At 66.6% G+C, this 24,698-nt stretch overlaps 3 protein-coding genes across 7 annotated transcripts; 2 read left to right on the forward strand and 1 right to left on the reverse strand.

Annotated features, from left to right (window-relative positions):
• Positions 1-7,955: 7,955 nt before the first annotated feature.
• RCN3 (reticulocalbin 3) lies at positions 7,956-11,739 on the forward strand. The gene is made up of 7 exons (XM_067552240.1): positions 7,956-8,019; positions 8,573-8,805; positions 9,103-9,296; positions 10,036-10,208; positions 10,494-10,554; positions 10,669-10,868; positions 11,149-11,739. Exons 2-7 carry the CDS (start codon positions 8,588-8,590, stop codon positions 11,254-11,256), a joined length of 954 nt encoding a protein of 317 aa, XP_067408341.1. The 5' UTR covers positions 7,956-8,019; positions 8,573-8,587; the 3' UTR covers positions 11,257-11,739.
• An 801-nt stretch (positions 11,740-12,540) lies between these two features.
• Positions 12,541-18,186, reverse strand: NOSIP (nitric oxide synthase interacting protein). Of its 5 annotated transcripts, none has more exons than XM_067552243.1 (9): positions 18,149-18,186; positions 14,946-15,030; positions 14,695-14,800; positions 14,339-14,420; positions 13,779-13,920; positions 13,566-13,672; positions 13,128-13,315; positions 12,860-12,968; positions 12,541-12,749 (listed from the first exon to the last, which is right to left on the reverse strand). In XM_067552243.1, exons 2-9 carry the CDS (start codon positions 15,013-15,015, stop codon positions 12,624-12,626), a joined length of 930 nt encoding a protein of 309 aa, XP_067408344.1. In that variant the 5' UTR covers positions 15,016-15,030; positions 18,149-18,186; the 3' UTR covers positions 12,541-12,623. The 5 variants fall into 5 exon arrangements, with proteins under 5 accessions (XP_067408344.1, XP_067408347.1, XP_067408345.1 ...); XM_067552246.1 differs by having other exon boundaries at positions 18,171-18,185; XM_067552244.1 differs by lacking the exon at positions 18,149-18,186 and adding an exon at positions 18,058-18,077.
• A 94-nt stretch (positions 18,187-18,280) lies between these two features.
• PRRG2 (proline rich and Gla domain 2) lies at positions 18,281-22,982 on the forward strand. Its single transcript, XM_067552289.1, has 7 exons — positions 18,281-18,512; positions 19,643-19,757; positions 20,115-20,278; positions 21,387-21,435; positions 21,613-21,739; positions 22,065-22,208; positions 22,737-22,982. Exons 2-7 carry the CDS (start codon positions 19,655-19,657, stop codon positions 22,765-22,767), a joined length of 618 nt encoding a protein of 205 aa, XP_067408390.1. The 5' UTR covers positions 18,281-18,512; positions 19,643-19,654; the 3' UTR covers positions 22,768-22,982.
• The last annotated feature ends 1,716 nt before the right edge of the window (positions 22,983-24,698 follow it).

Consider the following 24,698-nt stretch of genomic DNA (forward strand, 5'->3'; position numbering starts at 1 on the left):
TTCTCCATTGACTCACACACGGAGGGCGGGGCAGGGTCTGGGGGGGATGGGCGGGGGGGTGCAGGTTTTGAACTCTGCACTGGGCACAAACAGATTAAGAAGGGCTGGGGCGGTGGGGTGGCTATCCCTGCCTCAGGGAGGGGTCAGCTCCCTGGGCCCCATTGCACAAAGGGGGAAACTGAGTCATGGGGGGATGGGTACTGCAGGCCATTGGATGTGAATCCTGCTGGCCCCCCCACCCCTTGCCACGCAGCCCTCGCCCCCCCATGTGACAGCGTGAGGGCTGGGGCTAAAGGGGCTGTGGGCTGGGTCGAGGGTGGCTGGATCCGGGGGTGTAGGAGGGGGTTTCCCCAGCAGGGGGGCGCTATGGGGCACGTTTCCCCCTCCCTGCAGTGGGGCTGGTTAGAGACAGGAGGGACCAGACGGGTTGGCTCCAGACAACAGCAGCTTCAGCCGTCCGTCCGTCCGTCCATCTCTGGCCAGCCGGCCGGCCATTCATCCATCCACGTCCAGCTATCTGTCCATCCAGCCGGCTGGTCGGCCACCCATCCCTCCGTCCGTCCGTCCATCCATCTGTCCATCCATCCATCCCTCCCTCCGTCTGTCCGTCCGTCCGTCCATCTATTCATGTCCATCTGTCCATCTCTGTCCAGCCATCTATCCATCCGTCCATCCACCCAGTTGGCCAGTCATTCATCCGTCTGTCCGTCCATCTCTATCTATCTAATCCCCCCCCCCCCCCCCGTCGATCCATCCGTCTCTCGTGTTTTTTTCTTTCACCCACCCACACGCCAGCCCCCTCCCCCTGCCTCTGCCCCCCCCAGTTTCGGGGAGGGGGGGTTACTGGTCTCCCTGCTGGCCCTTAACAATTTTGGGGTGTCCCTCCCTGTTCCCAGAAAATCCTCCGTTGGGAGGAAACAGCCCAGAGCCCCTCCCCCCCGCCCCCCAGGAGTGAGGCTGGGGGGTCGGGCCTGCGGGGGGCCGGCAGAGCGGGGCGGGGGCAGCGGGAGGCTGCTGGTGAGGGCTGAGGGGCACTGGTAAAACTGGAAGCCGTCCCATTCTGTGTCCTGTCACCCACAGCCCCCCAGCCCCCCCTGGGTTCGGGGTCTAGCCCCCATGTGACCTGCCCCGGCCGGACGCCTGGGTCCATGGGCGGACACACCTGGGATCCTGTCTGGCTCTGGTGTGTGGGTCCTGGTGGGATCACGTGGGTGCCGTTACCTGGGTTGGTGCTGGAGGGTTTGGGTCGGTGCCGGTGGGTTCGGGTCGGTGCTGGTATCTGGGTCAGTGCCGGTATCTGGGTCGGTGTCGGTGGGTTCAGGTCGGTGCCGGTATCTGGATCGGTGCTGGTGGGTTTGGGTCGGTGCCGGTGGGTTTGGGTCGGTGCCGGTATCTGGGTCGGTGCTGGTATCTGGGTCGGTGCTGGTGGGTTCGGGTCGGTGCTGGTGGCTTCGGGTCGGTGCCGGTATCTGGGTCGGTGCCGGTGGGTTCGGGTCGGTGCCGGTATCTGGATCGGTGCCGGTGGGTTCGGGTCGGTGCCGGTGGGTTCGGGTCGGTGCCGGTATCTGGGTCGGTGCTGGTATCTGGGTCGATGCTGGTGGGTTCGGGTCGGTGCTGGTGGCTTCGGGTCGGTGCCGGTATCTGGGTCGGTGCCGGTGGGTTCGGGTCGGTGCCGGTGGGTTCGGGTCGGTGCCGGTATGTGGGTCAGTGCGAGGCACTAAACCAGCGAGCGCCGGCCCCCCACCTGTAAAGGAAACACGGCAACAAAATTCACTGGGGGGGAGGATGGAAAAATCCCCCCCACCCCCACCCTGTCTTTGGGGGCAGCCCTATAGGCTGCTCGTTAATTGATTTAAACCCCCCCCCCGTGAGGAAAGGGCAGAGACCCCAGGAAAGTGACCCCCCCAGAAAGGGATCAACCGAGGACTTGTGGGGATGTGACACCAGGGACCCCCCCATTGTCCTGGCTGTGGGAGCCCCCTGGTCCCTCTATCACCATGACCCCCCCATCCCCCCAGCACCCCCCACGCCCCCGGCACCACGACCACCCCCCGTTTTCACTCCCCAGGTGCCCTCCCCCCACATACCTCGCCTGTGATCCTGGACAGAGGTGGGGTCCCCTCAGCAGGCAGCCTCTAGCCCCCCTGCGCCCTCCGCTTACCCCCGTGCCCCCCGTGCACCCCTCTCTCTGCCCAGCTCCGTGCCGTGTCTGGCTGCCAAGCGGGCATCGTAGAGAAATAAATAAAGTTCCCAGGCGCTGGGGGGACGCGGGGGGGGGGGGGACGCGGGGGGGCGGGGGGGGAGGCCGCCGTGCGGTGACATTTGTGCTAAGCCGGAGTGTCAGCTTTGAACTTAATTCCCTCCAATGGGCGCTGGGGGGAGGGGGTGGGGGCCGGGCGGGGGGCGGAGGAGGGGCGGGGGGGTGGAGGGGGGGGCCGGGGGAGTCCTGCAGCATCTGCCCCGGGCTCTAGTGGCTGCCCAAACTACTGGGGGCGAGGGGGAGGGGCTGGGGGGGGGGGGAGAAGCAGAGCCGGGGGGAGGGGCGGGGGTCTGCTCCTAGCCCCCCCCAGACGCTTCCACTGCCCCCAGACTCCCATCGGCCCCCCAGTGGAGGCAGCCCCCCCTCTGGCCGGGATGGCGGAGGGGAGGGGGAGGGGGACAGGTGAGCCCTGGGCAGGTAGGGAGAGGAAGGTGTCGGCAGGTGAGACGATCCGCGGGGGGGCTGCAGGTCGGGGGTGAGGCACATCCCACAAACTCTCCCCCCATCTTCTCCGCTCTGGCCTGCAGCCCCACGGCGCAGAACCTGGGAGGGGTGCGGGGTCTAGTGGTGAGAGCAGAGGGGGGCTGGGAGCCAGGACGCCTGGGTTCTATCCCTGGCTCCCCGGGGGGGGGGGAGGGGGAGATCTGGGGACCATTGGGGTCCCGGGGGTGCGGGTCATTGCTGCCCCAGGCCAGGCAGCTGCCCCTTGGCCCCAGCTATTTTCTGCCCTGGGAGCACGGGGGGGGGGGGCAGCATTGACCTGCCTGATCCAGCCTTCCTGCCCCCCACAACACCTCCTTATCCACCCTGGAACCCCCACTCCTTCACCCCGTACCCCCCGCACCGCCACTGCTCCAGCCCCCTTCCTACCCCCCGCCAGGTCCCCCTGCAGCTGGCCCAACCCCCATCGGCACCAGACCCTGCCTGACAGCCCCCCAATCCCTCCACCCCCCTGCGCTCCCCAAATCTCCCACCCACCCAAGGCCAGGAAAGGGGGGAAGTGACAGGCCCTGCCCCCATGCGCAGCCTCCCCAAGAAACCCCCTAAGCCCCCCACCTTTGTCCCCCAGAAATGGGGCAGCCCTCCCACCTGCCTCGGTGACCCCCCCAGCTCTGAGGCTGGGGCAGCGGTGCTGGGGGAGGGCAGGGAGCTGTGGGGCTGGGGAGGGTGGTGCTAGGAAGGGGGGCTGGGGGGCAGTGCTGAGGGAGGCCAGGGAGTGAGGGGGGCTGTGGGGGGAGGGCGGGGAGCTGGGGGGTGGCCCAGGGGGCAGGGGGTTAAGTACAAATCCGTGTAGCTGAGACAATGTCAATTAAAAATGCAAAGCGAGCCAGTCGAGTGGGAAGGGGGGGAGGGGGGGCTGTGTGTAGGGAGGGAGGGGGGCTCTGGGGGGGGAGGGGGCTCTGTCAGGGCCCATCATCCATCGGCTGGGGAGGGACAGAGATGGGGCAGCGGGGGGGGGGGACGCAGAGCAGTAGAGGGGGAGAGGAAGGGGGCAGGTTTGGGTCGGTAATTCCCCTTCCCCCCCAGCCCCTGCTATGGGGACAAACCCTAGATGGATCTGCCCCCCCCATCCGCCTCCCCACAGGGCATCCCGTAAAGTCCCACCCGGACGCCTGGGTTCTCCCCGGGCCTACCCTGCTGCTCACGTCCTCCCCACAAAAGGCCTGCGGAATGGGGGGGCAGATCAGGGATCTGGCAACCCAGGAGCCCCTCCCCCCGTGCAGCGGCCTCCCCCCCCCCCCCCGAGCCCCCCACCCTGGCCCCATCGGATCCGATTAGCACCAAGGCCTGACAGGAGCCTGATCTGGCTAATTGCGGCTGCTGTGCAAAGCGCCGGGGGGGGGGGGGGGTCTGTTTATCCCCCCCCCAGCCCGGACACCCCCCTCAATTCAACTTCCCAGCAGCTCCTGCAGATCCACCCCCTCCCTATGTGAGCAAGGGGGGGGGGGCTCAGCCTCCTGATTTACAAAGCAGGGAACCTAGCCCCGGAGAGCTTGGGGGGCTGTGGGGGGGGGGTGCATTTCACACGCCCGGATGCCTGGGTTCTGCTCTGCTTTAGCCCCCCCCCAGCAGAGACGGCACAAATCCGGCAGCAGCAAATACAAGGGGGCAAGTGAGGGGGGCTGCGGGTCAGGAGGGAGGGGCCCCGGCAAGGCTGGGGGGGGGGCCACTGTCTCCCCTAATTGCAGGACGACTCCAGCCCCCCCCCCACCCCCCGCTGCCTGAGCAGAGGCCAAACAAGAGGTGGCATCAATTCCTGGCGCGTCAGGCGCCCCCCCCCTCGCCCCCATCTCCAGCGCGTGTCACTTCAATGTGAGCTGGGCCAGCCGGCCGGACCCATCCGGAGCGTCGGAGCGAGGCTGCCCCCTCCCCCGCCTGTCGCCCCGCATCCCAGGGGCACCCGCCGCAGAGACGCGGCACGGACAGCCCTGCCCCTCCCCCCAGTTCTGCCGGGGCCCCCCCACTCCCGACCCGCAGCCCCCGCTCGCCCGGCCCTGGGCTCCCCCCACCCACCGTCCAGCGCTGAGCCCAGCCCACGCCCCAGGCGCTTCCTTTCTCTTCCCACGCCCGCGGGCGGCTGGTTGCGGCCCGTGACATGCAGGCCCCAGCGCTCCCTCCCCAGCCTGGGGGCGACCCAGCCCTGTCGCCCCGGAGGGCACCGATGCCTCGGGCTCCTCTCCCAGCCCCCCTGGGGAGGGCCGGGCAGAAGCAGAGCAGCTGCTGCCCCCATCCCCACCCCACATAGGCCGGGAGCAGCCAGATGGGGAGGAGGGGCTGAGACCTCGGAGCTGGGACTCTGGGATCCCTGGCGTGAGGACATGGGGGCGAGAGAGCCCAGGGCTGGGGTGGCAGGGGGCTGGAGGGGGGGCAGTGAGGAGCGCTGGCAGGGCTGGGGTGGCAGGGGGCTGGAGGGGGGGCAGTGAGGAGCGCTGGCAGGGCTGGGGTGGCAGGGGGCGGGAGTGAGGGGGGCACTGCCTTCCTGGAGCACTTCGTGAGCACCTGCTGGAGCATATGGGGTCTAGTGAGTTGAGGGTGGGAACCTTGGAGCCCGGACTCCTGGGTTCTCTCCCCGGCTCTGGGTGGGGTCCAGGGGTCCAAGCAGGGCAGGGAGCCCGGACGCCGGGGTTCTCTCCCTGGCGGTGGGAGGGCAGCAGGCCCAGGTCTCTGGACACCAAACCCTGAACCTCGTTTACTGCAAGGGACAGTTTCCGGGTCGTGTCCTCACCTTTGGACCTTTGGGCCCATACAGCTCCTCTGACTTAAGGCAACCTGCCTCAGTTTCCCCTCTGTGTACAGACCCTATGCTGGGGGGCTCTGGGCCCCCCAGCAGCTGTTGTACTGTTTGACAGTGAATCTTGGGAGTCGGGTCAGGGGCTCAGCTCCCCTCCCCCTTCCCACCCCACAGCTGCCCCATGCCGGACCCACCCAGCCCCATCCCAGGCCCCCAGAGGGGACACATCACGTCACCAGCTGAGACTGGGGAAACTGAGGCTGTGCCGCCACCTGGTGGGCGAAGGGAGAAACGTTCAGTGCAACCCAGAGACGGATGGATGGACGGACGGACCGGGTGTGTGGGGATGGATATACAGATGGACAGATGGGTGTGTGCGGGGGGGTGGGTGGGTGTGTATGGGGACGGATGGACAGACAGACAGACAGATAGAGGTGTGGGGCGGATGGATGGACAGACAGAGGGGTGTGGGGGGGTGGATGGACAGACGTACACACAGAGGCAGCCCTCACTGAAGCCGGGAACCCTGTTCGCCGGCCTCCCTCTCGCCCTGTCCTAGGCGGGGGGGAACCAGAGGGAACCGGACAAGCCCCCCCGGCACCGAGCTGCCCCCCGCTGGAGGGGCTCCCGCCCGAGCTCCCTCCTAGCGGCTTGTCTGGTTCCATGTGCCGGGATCCACTTTACACAAGACTCCCTCCGCGGGTGGGGTCTTTCTTCTGCCAGGGACCCCCCATCCCCGGGGCCCGGTTCTCCCCCCCGGCTACAGCTGGCTCCTGTCCCTGGGTCCAGGGGCCTCCCTCCCGTGAACCCACCTCGTCTTCCCCAGATGCTAACCCCAGGCCGGCCGGGCCCAGGGCGTCTGCTGGTCTCGCGCTGGCTGGGGCAGGAGGCCGGTTTCCCTCCCGGCAGCCTACACGTCCCCAGTGCAAGACCAGCTGCCCGGACACGCGACCTGCCATAACCGCGCCGATCCGCTGGGGCTGGGCTTTCGGCAGAGACCCCCACTTCGGGGGGAGAGACCCACCAGCATCACAACAGAGCCAGAGATCCCTCGGGACTCGCCCGCACGCAGCGCGGGCCAGGGAACGGCCCGGGATTAATCCCTGATCGAGGAGGGTCCATGCCTCAGCCCAGCAACTGATAAACATGACCGGCGGTGCCACAGGGAATAGTGCGGGTGGGGGCGTGTAGCCGCAAGGGGCCATGGGTCTGTCTCAGTGATTGTCACCGGAGCTCATGGGGGGGGGGAAATGGGGGGGTTCAGGCTCCAACATCCAGCCCTGGAGGACAAACGGGACCCCTGGGGGGTCCGACCCACGAATGGAGCCTCCCAGAGGCCATTCCAAAGCTGGGGTCAGAGCCACGGCCACCTCTGCCTGGGTTTCTGGCTGGGATGCCCTGGGAAGCAGGGAGAAGGTCCAGCCCTTGGTCCGGGTCCAACCGTCCCCAGCCCAGGGTTCAATATTCCTGCCCCTCCAGGGCCCTAGAGACGGGGTCAAGCCCCCCTCAGTCAGCTGAACAGCCGGGCTCCCCGAGCCTCTCGCGCTTGGGCAGGTTTCTGACCCGGGGGGCTTCTCCCACCCTGTTCCCCTGACGTGTGGGCCCCAGGACCCGGCTGCGGCCGCCCCAGGGCCAGGCGGACAGATGGCGAGGGCTGGGGAGGGAGCTGTGGGGTGTGGACGGGCCTGTGAATGAGGCCTGGTTGGTTTTGCTCATAGCCCATAAGGCCCAGGCCCCATTCCCTATCCCCTGCCCCCCACCACAGCTCTCTGCCCCCCCCCCTCCCCCGGCACAGCCTCTGCCCCATCCTATCACCTGCCCCCTCCTGTCCTTCTAACCTCCCCCAGGCAGCCCCCTGCCCCACCTCCCATTCTGTCCTCCTTGCCCCCCCCAGCTCTGGCCCCCCATTCCCACAGCTCCCTGATCCGATCTCCCCAGCTCCATCCCCACAGACCCCCCGACCCCCATCCCTGCCCCCATCCCCACAGACCCCCGACCCCCATCCCTGCCCCCATCCCCACAGACCCCCCCGACCCCCATCCCTGCCCCCATCCCCACAGACCCCCGACCCCCATCCCTGCCCCCATCCCCACAGACCCCCCGACCCCCATCCCTAGACCCCCCAACCCGACCCTGACCGCCCTCCCTGCCCCCAACCCCAGAAACCCCCAATCCTTGCACCCCTGCACCCAAACCCAGAGACCCCACCCCCAGCTCTGCCCCCTCCCCACAGACCCCCCAACCCGACCCCCAGCCCCCCAAGCCCTGTCTCCACCCACCCACGTGTCCCCTTTTTCCCGGGACAAGAGTAAAACTTGCGGGAGACACTTTGTGCCAACGTGGCATCGGGCAGCCAATCAGCGAACGGCCTGGCCCCGCCCCCACGGCGATACCGGCCTCCGATAGGCCGCCCCAGGCAAGGGGGTGTGGCCCCCGCGGGGGCGGAGCTGCGTTGGTCCGGTGGCCGGGCCGCCAAAGCCCGTTTAATTTCTAGCCGGGAGCCGGGCGCGGTGCGGAGCGGGGCTGGGTGAGGTTTGGGGGGGCTGGGTCCTGGGGACCCCCTGCGGCCCGGTGAGGTTTGGGGGGGCTGGGTCCTGGGGACCCCCTGCGGCCCGGTGAGGTTTGGGGGTCCGGGTCCTGGGGACCCCCTGCGGCCGGGTGAGGTTTGCGGGGGCTGGGTCCTGGGGATCCCCTGCGACCGGGTGAGTTTGGGGGGGTTGGGTCCCGGAGCCCCCCTGCGGGCGGGTGAGGTTTGGGGGGGCTGGGGACCCCCTGCGGCCAGGTGAGGCTTGGGGGGGCTGGGTCCTATGGTTGGGCGACTGGCGTGTCCCCACTGTCACTGGTGTCCCAGCCTCGTGATCCCCCCCTAGTGCCTGGTGCCCCTGTGGAAGAGGAAGCAGTGGGCGCTATGGGGCAGGCTGGTAAGGGGCTGGAAGGCAGCAGACATGTCAGTGGGAGGGGGGGGCTGTGGGGCAAGCTGGTGGAAATGGGGGGGCAGGAGCCGGGATGAGCAGGGGACACGTGGCCGGGGTGGAGGAGGGGCACAGGCCGAGCCCCCGCTGACCCCAGCTGCCCCCCAGGACGGCGGGACAAGGATGGTGCTGTGCCGGATGCTGCTGGCGCTGTGCCTGGGCCTGGCGCTGGCGAAGCCGCCCCCGGAGAAGAAGGACCGAGTGCACCACGGCCAGGAGCTGAGCGACCACCCGCACGACGACCGCCAGGGCTTCCAGTACGACCACGAGGCCTTCCTGGGCAAGGAGCAGGCCAAGACCTTCGACCAGCTGACGCCCGAAGAGAGCCGCGAGCGACTGGGGTGAGGGGGAGAACCCAGGAGTCCTGGCCCCAGCCCCGCTGCTCTAACCCCTGGACCTCACTGCCCTCCCAGAGCCAGGGAGAGAACCCAGGAGTCCTGGCCCCAGCCCCGCTGCCCTAACCCCTGGACCCCACTGCCCTCCCAGAGCTGGGGAGGGAACCCAGGAGTCCTGGCATTGTGGGAGATGCCCCCATAGGGTGCGTGGGAGACGCCAATAGGTTTGGGGCTGAGAAGTCCCCTCCAGCTGGGGGTGGGACCCAGGCATCCAGCGCCCCCTGACGTATCCCCCCCCGGCAGGAAGATCGTGGAGCGCATCGACCGGGACCAGGATGGCTTCGTGACGCAGGCCGAGCTGAAGGACTGGATCAAGCACACCCAGAACCGGTACATCTACGAGAACGTGGACAAGAACTGGAAGGATTACGACCGGGACGGGGACGGGCGCATTGCCTGGGCCGAGTTCAAGAACGCCACCTATGGCTACTACGAGGGTGAGCTGGGGGGAAGCCCCGTGAGCCACCCCAAGGGGTCGCACTCTGCCTGCAGGGCCGGTCAGGCGGCCTCCTAGCCCCCAAGATGCAGCCCCCCGGGCACCAGCCCCCCACTCAGTGGGTCCAACAGCCAAGCGCCTGGTCCCGTCTGCAGGGGGTCCAATGAGCCGAGTGCTGGGTTCGGTGGCGGGGGGGATCCTGGTGACTTTCCCGACCCACCTTTGTGCCAGTCCTGTAGCGACCTCAACAGCCCCCCCCCCAGGCAGTTCGGTGACCCCCCCTCTCAGCCCCTGTTCAGCCACAAAAACAGGTTTTCCCCCAGCCAATCTCCTAGCCCAGAGGTCCCTAAACTATGGGGCAGGCCCCCCGGGGGGGGGCGTGGAGGGGCCTGGGCCAGTACCCGCAGGGGGCAGGGAGGGAGCACCACCCAGCCCTGCTCCCAGCCACAGCTGCCCCCACCCCCGGTCTTACCCACAGCTAGAGGGAAGGGGGCGTGGACAGGGTGGGGGGGGGTGCAAGCTGAAAAGGCAGGTGGGGGGGTGCAGAGGTGCTGCAGGGGGACCAAGGGGGTACGGGGCTATGGGAGGCTGGAGTCTAGTGCGTTAGAGCAGGGGGGCTGGGAGCCAGGACTCCTGGGTTCTTTCCTGGCTGGGGTGAGGGGGGGTCTAGTGGGTGAGAGCCGGGGGGGCTGGGAGGGCAGTGGGGTCTGGGAGGGGTCTCACAGCCGTGCCCCCCCCAGGAGAAGAGTTCAGCGACCTGGAAGACAAACACTCCTACCGCAAGATGCTGGCGCGGGACGAGCGGCGCTTCCGAGCGGCCGACAGGGACGGGGACCTGATCGCCACGCGCGAGGAGTTCACGGCCTTCCTGCACCCCGAGGAGTTCGACTACATGAAGGAGATCGTGGTCACGGTGAGCCGCCCGGATGCCTGGGTTCTCTCCCCGGCTCTGGGACGGGAGTGGGGGGGGGGGGGGGGCGGGGCTGGGAGCCAGAACTCCTGGTTTCTCCCGCATGCAGTCACCGCACATCCCTTCCCCTTTCTGATGCTTAAATCCTCACTGCGCCCCCCCCCCCCATTTCCTATCCCCAGCCAGGAAGCCCGCAGCCCCAGGGGAAGTCGAGGCACGGGGTTGGGGCTAGTGGGGGGTCTGGGTTCCCATGATGCTCAGCAGCACCTAACTCCTGCCCCCCCGCAGGAAACGATTGAAGACATCGACAAGAACGGGGATGGGTACGTGCAGGTGGACGAATACATCGGTGAGTGGGGGCCGGGGGGCGCTCCTGGACTGGGGGGGGGAGGGACAGAGGCACCCTGGGCCAAGGGTATCGGGGAGTCTGGAGGGGGCGACAGACCCTGCTGCTCCCCCCCAGGCGACATGTACACCCCCGAGAGCGGCGAGCCGGAGCCGGAGTGGGTGCAGAGCGAGCGGCAGCAGTTCCTGGATTTCCGGGACCTGGACCGGGATGGGCGGCTGGACCGGGCCGAGATCGGCCACTGGATCCTGCCCCAGGACTACGACCACCCCGAGGTGGAGGCCAAACACCTGCTCTACGAGTCCGACAAGGACAAGGTGAGAAGGGGGGGCAGGATCCCCCCCAGCAGCCCCTCTGCTTGGGGGGTGACAAACACCCACACAGCCCCCCTGCAAACTGCCCCCCCAGTGCCAGGGAAGGGGGCAGAGGGGAAACCCCCCATGTTCATCTCCTGGGGGGAGATCCCCTGCTATCATCCCCCCCGCCCCCCCGGCACTAACCCAGCTGCAGGGCAATGATGGGAACAGGGGGTGTGTGGGGGGGAGGATGGGGAGGGAGCCCCCCCACCCCAGTAACGGGCTCTGCCCCCCACCCCAGGACGAGCGGCTGACGAAGCAGGAGATCCTGGACAACTGGAACATGTTTGTGGGGAGCCAGGCGACCAACTACGGCGAGGATCTGACCCGCAAACACGACGAGCTGTGAGGGGCCCGGGCCGTCCTCGCCCCCCCACCCGCCACTGCAAGGACCCGGAGGTTGAGGGGGGGGGGACAGGACAGGGGACTTATTTATTGACATTTGCTGAGGATTGTGGTAGGGCACGGACTAGCAGGGGGGAGCCAGGACTCCGGGGTTCTCTCCCCAGCTCTGCATGCCAAGGGAGAGTCATTCCCTTCCCCCTGCCTCAGTTTCCCTGGGGGGGCATGGGCACAACAAACTTCCCCCTCCCCCCCACAAATGCACTGTAAAAAGCAGCAGTATTAGGGGCATAATCCACTAACTTGGGGGGGGAGTGCCCCCCCCCACTGGCTGTGACCCCCTGGCACCGCTCCCAGCACCCGCCCTTGCCTCTCACTGAAGTGGCTGCATTAGAGTGTGGTCTACCAAAATGGCCATTCGTCCCCCTCCCCCGCTGGGCGGCTGGCTCTAGCGTCAGGAGTGTGTGGCCAGTTCCGGGGGGGCACGGGGCTGTACGCACACCCTGCAATAAACACTAATGGGTCCCCCCATCTCTGCGTGCTGTGTCGGGGGCAGGGCCTTTCCCCACGGGGGGAGGGGGGAGACTCAGGGCCTTGCCCTGCCGTGGGGGGGGAGAGGTGCCAGCTCCCATCTGCCCTGGGGGGGGGAGGCAGAGACATCTGGCCCCACGGTGGGGGATTGTGGGGGGGAGGGGACGTGGGGCCTTTCCTGGAGGGCTGGGAGGGGGGCTCGAACACGGTGTAGCTCCCCCAAACCTCCTCACAGTGCATGGGGTGGCCCCCGGCTCAGGGAATACCCTCCTTTGAGGCCCACCCACGTTTCCATCCTGCGGGCCCATTTCTCCCCCTCACCCCCCAGCACAACCTGCCGTGGGGGCCCCAGGGGCACGGAGCCAGGGGCTGGGGGCCGGGGTCCCAGGCGCCTGCCCAGCCAGGTCTCCCCGTGAGCCAACGTAGCCGGACGTCGCTTCCCGTCTCGGCCCAGGCCAGCAGGGGATGGGGTTCCCCAGCCCCCCCCCACTGCTCCTGGGAGTGCCCCATGGCTGGGGCTATGGGGCAGGAAGGGGCGTCGCCCCAGCTGCCGTCAGACCCGGTGTTTGGCATGACCCCGGCCCTGATCCGCCCACGCTAGGTCTGGGTCGCCCGCGTGCGGATCTCGGGGGCTTTGGGCCGAGCCAGGCCAGGGTCCAGCCCGGGGAGGGTTGGGGGGTGAGATGGGGCTGGAGGCCCCGAGGGGGTGGGTACATCCAGAGCTGCGCCTCCCCCCTCCCCACCACACACACACCGGTGCCAGGCTGCGGCCAACACATGCCTTTATTTACAAACACGCAACAAGCAGCACAACCCACAGTTTCCCGCTCAGGAGGGCCCAGGTTAAAATGACCCCCCCACACTCCACCTACACAAAGGCCCCGCCCCCTGGCTCGGAGGGGCGGGGCTAGGCCTGCATGACAGGGCGGGACTTCTTGGCTTCCAGACACACCCCGGATCCAGCGAAGCCTGTACTGCCCTGGAAGACAGGGGGGGGGGACGTGTGAGATGGGGGGCTGCCCTGACACCGTCCCCCCCATAGGCAGCCCCCGGCAGCCATGGGGGACGGCCCCACTCACCCGCTGCAGCACAATGATGTCGTCCTCCCGCAGCTTCTCCCCGTTCACCGGGTCCACCATGTCCTTCTTGATGAGCCGCTCCACGCACTCCAGGGTCACCACCGCGCCCCTGGGGGAGAGGGCATGGGTTGGGGGGGGCAGGCAGACAGCCCAGGCCAGGCCCCCCCTACCCCGCACTGCACAAACACTCCCGACCCGCAGCCCCCCGCCCCCCCACACCCTGGGCTCCCCCCACACCCCCTGACTCCCGCCCCGCAGCCCGACTCACGAAGGACGCAGCACGGCGCAGGGCACCGAGTTGCCCAGCATGTCGCGGGTGACGGCGCAGATGTATCGGTCCTGCCGGTTGATGAGCCCGACCCGATCCACCGAGGGGTCCAGCAGGGTGAAGCGCACGGGGGTCAGGTCCTTCAGTCGCAGGGGCCGCCCGCTCATGGGGCAGTACACGCACTTGTCCTGTGGGGGAGAGCATTGGGGGGAGGGAGGTAGAGATGGGGGCTGGGCACCAGGACACCTGGGATCTGTCCCAGCTCTGGGGGGAGGGGGTCTAGTGGTTAGAGCTGGGGGCACGGACCTATTTAATCTCTCAGGAGTTGCCTCAGCCCCATGCCCTGCTCTGGGGTTCTCAGCAATGGGGGGGAAGGAGGGGGGAGGAGAGAGGCTGGCTTCTTCCACGATGCGGCTGGGTGGGGGAGGCAGCACTCACCGGCTTCCGCACTGAGCTGGCCTTGGCCTCGGGGGTGAGCGACGGGATCCAGAAGCTGGGGAGCTGCTGGGCCTCCTCCGCACCGCTCGGCCCCGGCTGGGGGTCCCCTGGAAGACAGTGGTGCCGCTCACGCCCGACCTGCAGCCCCAGCCCCCCCCACCAGCTCTGCCGCTGCCCCTCACTCCCAGCTCGCAGCCCCCGCTGCCCCCATACCTGTCTTGTGCTCAAAGGGGTTCAGGGGTTTGCTGATGATGCTCATCTCCTTGGCCAGGAAGCCCTTCACCTTCGCCTCCTCGGCCGCCCGGCTCAGCTCCCCCAGCTCTGTCCGCTTCTCCTTCTTCTGCTTCTCGTAGGCCTGCAGCCCGGGAGGGAGGTAGGGGGGTCAGGGGCTGCTGCAGGGACATCCCCTCCTGCCTTCTGTCACCCTAACACCCCCCCCCCGCTGGACTGTCAGTGAGGGGACTCGAAACCACCCCCTCCGGCCACTACACGCAGACCAGCCACGGGGGGGGGACCCCCGGGCCAAGCACCCCACGCTGAGCCCGGAGGAGGAGGAATTCCCTCATCAGGGGGCCAGGCTTTTCCTGTGGGGCCAGGAGAGGAATTACGACCTCCCAGCCCTGCCCCCAGCTCTGCCAGCACCCCTCACTCCCGACCCACAGTCCCCTCCCAGCCCAAGCCCTGCCCCCCAGCTCGCCCCTCACTCCCGACCCTCAGCCCCGCCCCTGCTCCCAGTCCCCTTGAGGGGAGTGGGGACCCAGCCTGGCTTTTACCTTCATCTGCCGGGCAATCTCCTTCTTCTGATGCAGGATGTACTCCAGGATGGCCTCCTTCTCATACAGGTACCCGTTGGGCCTGACGGGGGGAGAGACGGGGGCTGAGACGCTGGCCCTTCCAGCCTGCAGACCCGGGACGCGCCAGCTCGGGGATTCTCTGCCCGCTGGGGGGCCACGCGGCTGCCGTGGGGGAGACAGGCTGGGCGGGTTTAAAGCACCATCAGGGGGTTTTGAATAATACACGGCTGCCGGGACCCAGTAGGGCCATTTCCCCTTTTAAGGTGTCTCTACACAGCTGCCGGGAGCCAGGAGACTCACATCCGTGGGGGTGTCTCTGGCGCCCCGATACCTACGTGACCACCGGGTCCTTGCAGGGCTGCAGGGACAGGCAGCAGCAGTCGAAGTCCTTGACGGCATCTCTGCTCAGACGGACGTTCTGGGTCCCATAACCAGAGGCGGCTGGAAAGCGGGGGGAGAATCAGGACACAGGGACGGAAGTTGCCCTCTCCCCCCCCCCAGCTCTGCCGGTGCCCCTCAATCCCAACCCACAGCCCCCACCCACCGCTCCATGGGTGCCCCTTCTCCACAGCAGGTGGGATCTCACCTGTGTCCTTCTTCTTTTCATGGTAGGTGTACACGGCGCCGGCCGTGCAGTTCTTGCCGTGTCGCGTCATCCTGGCTCAGCGTCCCTGCGGGGTGGAAATTCAGAGGGAGTTGGTTATGTCCCAGGCCACACTGGTCTCCTGGGGGACAGCCCCCCTCCGGGAAAGGGGGATCCCCATCTCAGAACCCCGATCGCCAAACCCACCCGGTCAGACCTTCCAGGAGCGGCTGGTCAGAGACTGACAGATTCCAAGGCCAGACAGAGCCGTTGTGGTCGCCTAGTCCGACCCCCTGCGTCAGCCAGGCCAGAGACCCGCCCTGACCCAATCCATGGGGCAGAGCAGCTAGAGCCTGGATTTTTACATTGCCAGCCATGGCGAATCCCCCACGGCCCTGGGGAAACTGGTCCAGCAGTTAATGACGCTCACAGTTAATTACGACACAGATCTCATCAACGTGCCAGGGCATCTCCTCCGTCCCCCTCAGTAACAGGCGCCTCCTTCAGGCCAAGAAGTCAGACCAAGAAGTCAGAGCCCCAAAGGGGTGGTGAAGGCAGATTTCACCCGGGCCTCTGGGTCCAAAAGCACTTGCCAGTAGCCCTTGGTGAAGTAAGTGCCCCCCCCCCCAATTTATCTAGGAACTCGTCCGTCCCAGGCACGCGGCAGGCACTGGACACGGTGATGGCGTTAAGCTTCCTAGAGTCCCCACAGAACTGGACACCAGCACCACAGGTGAGGCCCACAGGCTGGTGGACGTCTGGATCACCCCTAAAGCCAGCCTGTCTCTGACCTCTCTCTCCAGGTCCTGGGCGATTGGAGGGAACACCTGGTGGGAAGGTTGGCTCACGTCTCCACCCTTTGGACGGCCAGGTCAGTGAGCCCCGGCAGGCTGGAGATGTGCGGCTGGTGAGAACGCAGCACCGCTCTGATCTCTGCCTGCTGTGCTGGGGTTAGCCGGTCAGAGGGGGATTGATTCCAGCGGGAGGCCGGCTCCGGTCTCAGTGAAGAGACCCACCAGGGGTCTTTGCCCCTTCTCCTCCCACTGGCCACACACGCCCGCACCAGCATCTGCCTGTCGCAGTCCGGCTCCATCATGTTGCCATGACACATTCGGTGGCCGTGAGCCCAGGGGGACGGTTCCACCACGGAGTTCACCTCATTCAGCTGCCTGGTGACCTTAAAGGGCCCATCCCAGGCGTCCTGGAGCTTATTCCTCCGCACTGGGACGGGAACCTCCCCCTGGTCCCCGGTGCCGTAGGAGCGGGCCCACGCTGTGCAGTCAGACCCGACCTTCTGCTTCCCTTGGGGCCCGGCTAGGTTCTCCCTGGCCAAACCCATGAGCTCAGCGAGAGCCTGTCCCGAAAAGACAGAGCAAACTCCACCACCGATTCCCCATGGGGGGCGGCCTTCCCTTCGCCTCCCCTCTGTCCCTCACCAAGTGCAGGGGTCCCCTCATCTTCCTCCCATAGAGCAACTCGAAAGGGGAGAACTGGGGCACTTCCAGGTACACAACCAGCAGGTGGGCCAGGTACTTGTCCCAGTCCTCAGCATTATTTTCAGGGTCCCATTAAACCTCCCCACCAGCCCGTGGAAATTGGTCACCCCCCGGTCTGAAATTGGTCCCCCGGTCTGCAAGGCCCTTCCTGGGGAACCCCCCCCTGCTGAAAAAGGCCGGCAGCGCATCCGCCCCGGTGTCTGCCTGGATGGACCATGGAGCCACGGCCCCCGGGGAGCGGATGGCCAAGTCTACCATCACCAGAATGTATTTCTTCCCCGCCCGGGGGGTCTTGCCGAGGGGCCCCGCCATGTCCACAGCCGCCTTCTACCCTTGTCCCAGCCCTTCCCCACCCTCCGGCAGGGGTCCCAGGACCGCGACACAGACTCCGGGCCAGTAACCCGGTCTTGCCGGGTGCGCGGGCTCCCCTGGGCCCCAGAAGAGGCACATGGCGGGCCTGGGACCAGCCCCATTGGGGGACCCCAGCCGCCTCCTCGTCCCCCAGGGTCACCTCCCCCCGGGGAGCCATTTCCCACAAACGAAAGTGGGCCCGAGCACGACCGAGATTTGGCCCAGTGGGGCAGACACCCGCCCCCATTGGCTCTCTCAAGCTGCAGGTTCGGGGCACAGCCCCCCCTCAGAAGTGGGGGGAACAGGGCAGGAGCAGGACAGCACCACTCCCTCCCCAAGGCCGAGGCTGGGCAGATCATGGGGAGCCACATGGGGGGGGCGCTTGGTGGGGGGGTTGTCAGGGTGGCCCCTGCCTGGTGGGGGCCGTCAAGAGACGCATGGGCAGGGGGCTGGTGCCCTAGGGACACCCCCAGGCAGCCCATAGATGGGAGGCATTGGTGATTGGGGCGCCCCATGCCCACAGGAGAGATGGAGGCGGGGGACCCATTTCCAAAGGGGACCTCCCCCATAGCGGGGTGGGGGACCCATTTCCAAGGGCCCGCCCCATACCGGGGAGGGGGGGGGAGCCCCCAGGAGAGTTTCCTGGTTACCCTTCCCCCACCCCCGAGACCTCGGACTCACCGCTCCTACTCCTCACCCGCCGGAAACAGGAAGTGGAGCCAACCGGAAGTGGGCGTCCACACTTATCCCCGCGCGGTGCAAAAGGGAAATCCGACCGGCCAGAAAATGGGGCCCGACGCGAGGGTTCCCGGGATAATTGTTCCCCCGCCCGAAAAAAGGGGGCGGGGGGCTCGGAGCAGCTGATGCCAGGAGCCTCCCCCATTTTCAGCCAGTCTCCCTATGAAATGGGAGAGAACCCAGGAGTCCTGGCTCCCAGCCCCTCCCCCCACACCCAGCTCTCCATTTCATTCCCTCCCAAACACGCTTGCTACATGTAAAGGTCATGGGATGGTCATGGGAGGAGGCGAGGGTCTCCCCCCCAACTCTGTCCCCCAGGATTCCCCTCCACAGCCCTCCCAGCCCCTGCACCCCCTGGGATCCCTCCATGCAGCCTCCCCGCCCCCTGCACCCCCCCGGATCTTTCACACCCATCACCTGCCAGTCTCCTGAGACACCCCAGCACTCCGAGGATCCCCTCATGCTGCCCCCAGCACCAGCATCCCCTGGGATTTCCCCCCCGCACCCATTTCCTGGGACCCCCTCCACACCTGCACCTCCTGGGATCCGCCCCACAGCCCCTGTCCCCGATTCCCTCCACGCAGGCTCCCAACATCTTTTCTTCTCTGACCCCGTCTGCACCTGCCTGCCCGCCCGGGCACACCTCTTCCTCTTCTTCCTCCTCCACCTGGCCGGGATGCGCCCGCCTGCCCCTGCCCCTCCCCCGCCATGTGACCTTTGGAACCTCCCCCGCCCTCACCTGTGCTGTGGCTGCCGCCGCCCTCTGTCCAAAACAAGGACCCAGGCGTCCGGAGCCCAGGAACCCCGAGCCGTCGTCTCGCTTCAATTCAGCCCCCACTTCGACCTCTCCACCGCTGGGGCGCATGGACGTGCTCTCCTGAGATCAGCTGGACCCCCTCCTCCCCCGCACACCTGGACCTTCCTGGGGGGCTGGGTTACGGGCAGAGCCCTTCCCCCATCCTCCTCCCGGCTCCCCTTCCCGCAGGTGAGGTCGACTTCGGGGTTCGCTTGATCCCCCGCAGCCAAAAAATTAAGAAAACTTTCCCCTGGCTTCAGGGACTCCTACGGGGGGGGGGTCTCCGGGTTGGGGCCAGATGTGTGGAGGAGGGGAGGGGTCTCTTGGGGGGGGGGTGCGGGGATCTCTGGGCCCTGCCCTGGGATGGGTCAGGTATGGGGAGAAGGGGGAGTCCTTGGCCGGGACGGGACCAGGTTTCTTAAATCCAACACAGGGAGCGAAGGGCCCCGAGGCCATTCCCCGCCCCCCACCAGGAAATCCCAGCAGAGGTGACTGTCTGGCTGGGTCACTGTCCCTGGCTCGGCTCTGATCTGACCCTCCTGCCCGGCCCGGTCCGGTCCAGCCTGGCTCCTCCCTTCGCACTCTAGCCCAGCAGCTGGCTCCCAGATGCGTCTTGATTTGTGAGCTGGGCTGGGGTGGGCCCCCATGGCTGGGGTGGGGATAGAACCCAGGAGTCCTGGGGCTCACCCGCCACCTCTTGTTCTAACCACTAGCCCCCACTCCTCTCCTAGAGCCGGGGAGAGAACCCAGGAGTCCTGGCTCCCAGCCCCCCTGGCCCACACCGTTATAAACAAGAGGACGAGGAAAGCTGGTTGCGTGGGGGGGGGGGGTCCCGGGGCCTGTGGTTCTGGCTGTCACCAGCCTGTCCCTTGGCTGGATGCTGCGGGTGGGGGTAAGCAGGCACTAGTGAACTCCGGGAGAGTCCCTGTTTTGGTAGGGGGCAGGCCCAGCAGAGGCAACAAGGCAGAGGAAGGGGAGGGTTCGAGATGGGGGTGTGATCTGGGAGTGCTGTGGTGTAGATCTGGGATGCTAGAGGGATTGGGGTGGATGGATTTGAGGGCACTGTGGGTGGAATGTCTGTTTGGGAAGGGGTGGATTTGGGGGTGCTGGAGGAATCAGTGGGTGGGGGGGTCTGGAAGGGGTGGATTTGGGGGTGCTGGAGGGATTGGGGGAGTGGGGTCAGTGCACCAAGAGCAGGGGGTATTTGGGATAACAGAATGGGGGGATTTGGGGTGCCTGTTGTGAGGGGTGCCTGACTTGCCATGATGGACGCAGGGCCAGGCGGCCTCTTACTCTGACGCTGCCCCCCCCATTTGCAGGTCCCCCCCATCATGTGGGCAGCACCTGTCCTTCTCTTGCTGAGCCAGGCTTTCGCCCGCGGCTTTGTCAGCGCCTTCCGCAGGCCGTGGCCCCACACGCCGCATGGGGGGCAAAGTAAGTGTGTGTGTATGTGGGGGGGGGGGTTTGTGGGGGGGCCCCAGACCATGGGAGAGAGAGCAACTCGGAATCCAGAATCCCTCCCCTCCTGGCCTGTTAGGAGAGTGGGTGCCCTATAGTTTGGACCCCTAGACCCCACTCCCCCCCAGAGTTGGGGACAGAACCCAGGTGCCCTGGCTCCCAGCCTCCCCCTCGCTCTAACCCTTAGACCCCACTCCTTACCCGGTGCCAGGGAGAGAACCCAGGAGTCCTGGCTCCCAGCCCTCCCCACTCTAACCGCTAGACCCCACTGCCCTCCCAGAGCCCGAGGTAGAACCCCGCTCTCCTGACCCCCATTCCCCCCGCTCCCTGCAGTGTTCCTGGATGCGGACACCGCGCAGGGGTTCTTGGGGCGCCGGCTCCTCTACAATCACTGGGACTTCGAGCTGGTGACACCAGGGAACCTGGAGCGCGAGTGCCGGGAGGAGGTGTGCAACTACGAGGAGGCGCGGGAGGTCTTTGAGGACGATGCTGCAACAGCTGAGTACCGGGAGCGGGGGGGCCCCTCTGGGGTGCTGCAGAGCAGTTGGGGGCGGTAGGGGGCCACAGGGAGCTGGGGGGGGATTGGGACCACAGGAGCCTGGAAGGCTGCGGAGGGACAGAGCTCTTGGGCGGTGTGGGGCGTTTGAGGGAGTGGGGGTGTTTGGGGGAGCAGGGTCCCCGTGTCCCAGCAGGGAGCAGCCAGGTCTCAGGGAAGGATCTCAGCTGGCCCGGAACCCGGACCAGGGTTCCCGTCCTCCTCCCCCTCCAGGAGTGTGAATTCCTTCCCAGCCACGTGGGGGGTGGAGGTGGGTGTGTCACCCGTCTATGGGGTTTGGGTGGGGTGGAACACCCACGTTACCCATGGGGCTGTGCGGCATTGGGGCATGAGAGGGAAGGGGGGTGGGGACGGCGGTTAACCCTTCTCGCACCAGGAGCCAGCTGTGTCCTAATCCCTGTACTGCTCCCGAGGGAGGGGGATTCTCCCTCATTTGGTGGGGGTGAGGCAGCTCTAAGGTACCCCCAGCCAGCCTGGTATCCTCCCCCATCCCAGATCACCCCATCTTGCTCAGCATCCCATCTCTGACCAGGTGCCATAAACCACACCATGATGGGGTAGCCTGGAGTTCCCCATTCCCCCCCCCCCCCGAGGCCCCTTAGTTAGGGGTCAGATGAGCCCTGCTAACCACCCAGCCAGTGAGCCCCTGTGTCGGGGAGTTCCCTGGGTCCAAATGCAATAGGACCCTCCCGCCCTTCTGGCAAACCTAAAGCTCTGGACCGCACTACATCTTGTGGCAGAGAGTTCCCCAGGCCCAGCCACGCTGTGTGGGATGAGCTGTGAACTTACCCCCTTTCCAGTTCATGGTGGGTTGGAACCGGGGGTGGGGGCTGGGAGCCAGGACTCCTGGGTTCTCTCCCGGCTCTGGAAGGGGAGTGAGGTGTAGTGGTTAGAGCAGGGGGGTGCAGGGAGCCAGGACTCCCAGGGAGAAGCAGGGTTTGGTGATTGGGGGGCTATAAACAGGGTGGCGGCAGATGTGGGGGGGCAGAACAGCTGTACCCCTCCATATTAACCACCCATCTCATGTGGTCTCCTCCCTCCCCCTGCAGAAAGCTTTTTGGGAGACTTACCCCCACAATGGGAAAGGCGGGAGCTCGGGTGAGTATGGGGTGCCCCCCAGAGGGGAAAGGCCCCATGCCCCATTCCCTGTCCCCCACCCTGGAGCCGGGTCAGACCTGGCACCCCCCCCCCAAGGGGAAAAGCCCCATGTCCCAGCCAGTCCCTGCAGCGTCCTATCTGCTAAATCCCCCCCCCCCATTCCCCTCCCCCGCACAGACACCGCCGGGATGGACGTGGCCGGCCTGGTGGCCGGGCTAGTGGCCAGCCTGGTTCTGATGATCATGGTCGGTATCCTTGTCTTGTACTGGGTCAAGTACCGGGCCAAGGAGCACAGGCACCACAGGTAATGGGGGGGGGGGGGGGCAGAAACATGAGGGGCATGGTACCTCTTGGGGGGGGAGGGGCATAAAGTAGGGGGAAGGGGAGGGGGTGGGGGGAGAAGGGAAGGGGAATGGTGCACCCTGGGGTGGGGAGGGGAGGCAAGTAGGAGGTCATAGCACCCCTAGGGGAGGAGAGAGAGGTGGGGGAGGGGCACAGCACCCTCCAGGGGAGGGGACAGGGGTGCGAGGTGGGGGGGTACAGTGCCCCCAGGGAAGGTCCTGAGGAGACAACCCCCGGACGCGGGGGGGCAGTGCCCCCCATAACCTCCCTGTTTGTGTCTCCCACAGTGTCCACATGCCCCTGAACCCTGACGTGCCCCTGACCTGCCTCCCCGGGGACCCCAAGCCGCTGGACCCCCCAGGGCTGCCCTCGTACCAGGAGGCGCTGGAGGCGTCGGGAGTCCACGACGCGCCCCCCCCGCCCTATCCCCGGTGGGGGCCGGGGAGGGGCGATTCTGTCTGCACCTGTCTGTCTGGGTTAGAGCGGGGGGTGGGGGGCTGGGAGCCAGGACTCCTGGGTTCTCTCCCTTCCGTGCCGCATTTTCCCCTTCTGTAAATCGGTTGTGTGGCAGCCCTTTGGGGCCGGGACCGTCCCACAGCGGCTCTGCTCCATGCTCAGCACGACAGGGCCCGTCTTTGGCAGGGGCTGGGGTCAATGCAGCCCCCATCAGTCTGTTCTCAATCACACGGACCCCCCCCTCCATGGAGATTGGGACCCCAGTCACATCAGCTGCTGCCCGGACACTCCTTCCCCCCCACCCCCCGACAGAGAGCCGGGCCCCAACACAGACAACGCGGACCTGGGGGAGCTGGGGTGGGCAGGGTCGTGTGAATCTCAAGCTGGGGAGCCCTACTTCAGGGATCGGGGGGGGGGGACTGTTTGACAAGGGGGGCAGATTTATGTCCCCTTCAGCTCTGGCTGGGACCCAGCGTGTGACCTGATTTCCTCTCCTCCCCCAGGGCTCCCAGATCTTCTGCCCAGCCCTGCTGATTTGGACCCACAGCTCCTGGATCGCTGCTGGGGGGAGGGGGCGGAGAGACGTGGCACGTGTGGGACGGGGGGGGGGGGATACAGGGTGAGTGTGCACCTGTGGATCACAATGAGTGTGCATAGATAATGATACAAGACACATGGTGAGTGTGTGAAGCATGACGTGAAATGGGGTGAGTGCATAAGGTGTGTGTGCGAGGCGAGTGTGCACGCATGAGGCATACAAAAGTTGTGTGTGTGTGAGGCAGGGACATGTGTGACTGGGGTGAGTGTGTGAGGTGGAGGTACATATGTAAATCACAAGGGCACACGTGCCGGGGTGTGCATGTGTGAGTGTGCGACATGAGGGTGAGTGTGATGTGGGGTGAGTGTGGGAGGCCGAGGGGCACGTGTGATGTGGGGTGAGTGCATGGGACGGTGGAACATGCAATGGGAAGTGAGTGTTGAGACACGGGCTATGCGATGGGGGGCAAGTGTGCAAGGCCAAGGGACATGAGTGACAGGAAGCAGGTGTGTGAGACATGGGCGCATGTGAGGTGAGTGCAAGACAAGGGAGCGTGTGTCCCGGAAGGGTGGATGGTGTGCACGTGACAGTGGGTGAGCGTGTCCAAGCGTGCAAGACCCAGGTCGCATGTGTGGAGTGAGTGTGCATGACTGTAGCGGGCTACGTGTGCACACGCCCACGATGGGGTGAGGATGCAGCCAGCGTGCGAGACACAGAGCGCGTGTGCAAGGCACAAGCGTATGCATGTGCCGTGAGTGGCGTCTGACAGAGCGCAGGGCGCAAGGGGTGCACGTGGTCCTGGAGGTGAGTGTGTCGCACTGGGATTGTTGTCAGCGAAATAAAGTGCCTGTTGTTTGCTAGAAACCGTCACGTCCTGTGTCTGGGGGTGCGGGTGCGTCACGCTTCACGGGGCCTCTCTCGCCCTGGGCCTTGTGACTGCTCTTGGGTGTGCAAACCACTCAGGGGGCCCCCCCTTTCCCGCAGCGGGGCACCCGATGGCACCTACCGGCCTGGGTGAGCCACGCCTTGGGGCACGGGAATGCTAGTGCACGCACGGCCACGTGTGAGCCATGCCCTGCACGGGGGGGACACGTGTGAGCCATGCAGGGCATGGTGGGATGCTGGTGCACGTGCAGCCACGTGTGAGCCACGCCTGAGGACACGGGAATGCTAGTGCTCCTGTGCGAGCCAGGGTGTGAATGCTGCTGGTGCACGCCCAGCCATCCCTTGCCTGTGGGAGCCCTGCGTGCACCACGGGCCCGCTAGCGCCATGCCTTGCAGGGCGGCCTGAGGCCGGGGTGACAGGCGCTGAGGCCAGGTAGAGGGGAGGACAGACAAATCCTTCCCCCTTCTGAGTTGCAAGCCAGGATTGGCCTCTCGCTCTGCCTATCATTCCTCTACAGCCGGGGGGTCCCGCCCCCTCTTGGAGCGGATTGGTGGGGAGAAAACAGACGGGCAGCTCAGCCCAGCAAATGAGGCCTCGAGTGGGAGCATGGCGCTGGCTCTAATCCAGTTCCCACCCAGGGAACTACAGCTCCCAACATGCAGTGCTTCAATTTCATTCCAAGCAGCCGGCTTACTTCCTCCTCCCGGTGCATGATGGGACTCGTAGTCCCTCCTTGCTCCAACCTCCCCCCCTTCCCCTGGGCTGCCATATCCCCTGAGCGCTGTGTAGGCCAAGGCAGACCTCGGGGTCTGGCTTATAGGAGGGGCAAACTCGGGACCCTGTTTCTAAGGGGATGGGTTTGGGGCAGCTGTAGGCAGAGCTGCCCCGCAACACTGACCCATGACGGTGCCCCCCTGGTCCCAGGGGGGGAAAGGCCCCATTCCCTACCTGCCTGAGCCAGCCAGTCCCTGCCGTGGGGCTGGATCAGGGCCAGCACCCCCCAGGGGCGAGAGGCCCCATTCTCAGGGGGGGGGCACCAGG

This window comes from Emydura macquarii, unplaced genomic scaffold, assembly GCF_026122565.2.
Source record: "Emydura macquarii macquarii isolate MOO-44397 ecotype Brisbane River unplaced genomic scaffold, CSIRO-AGI_Emac_v2 contig_1386, whole genome shotgun sequence".
Lineage (NCBI taxonomy): Eukaryota > Metazoa > Chordata > Testudines > Chelidae > Emydura > Emydura macquarii.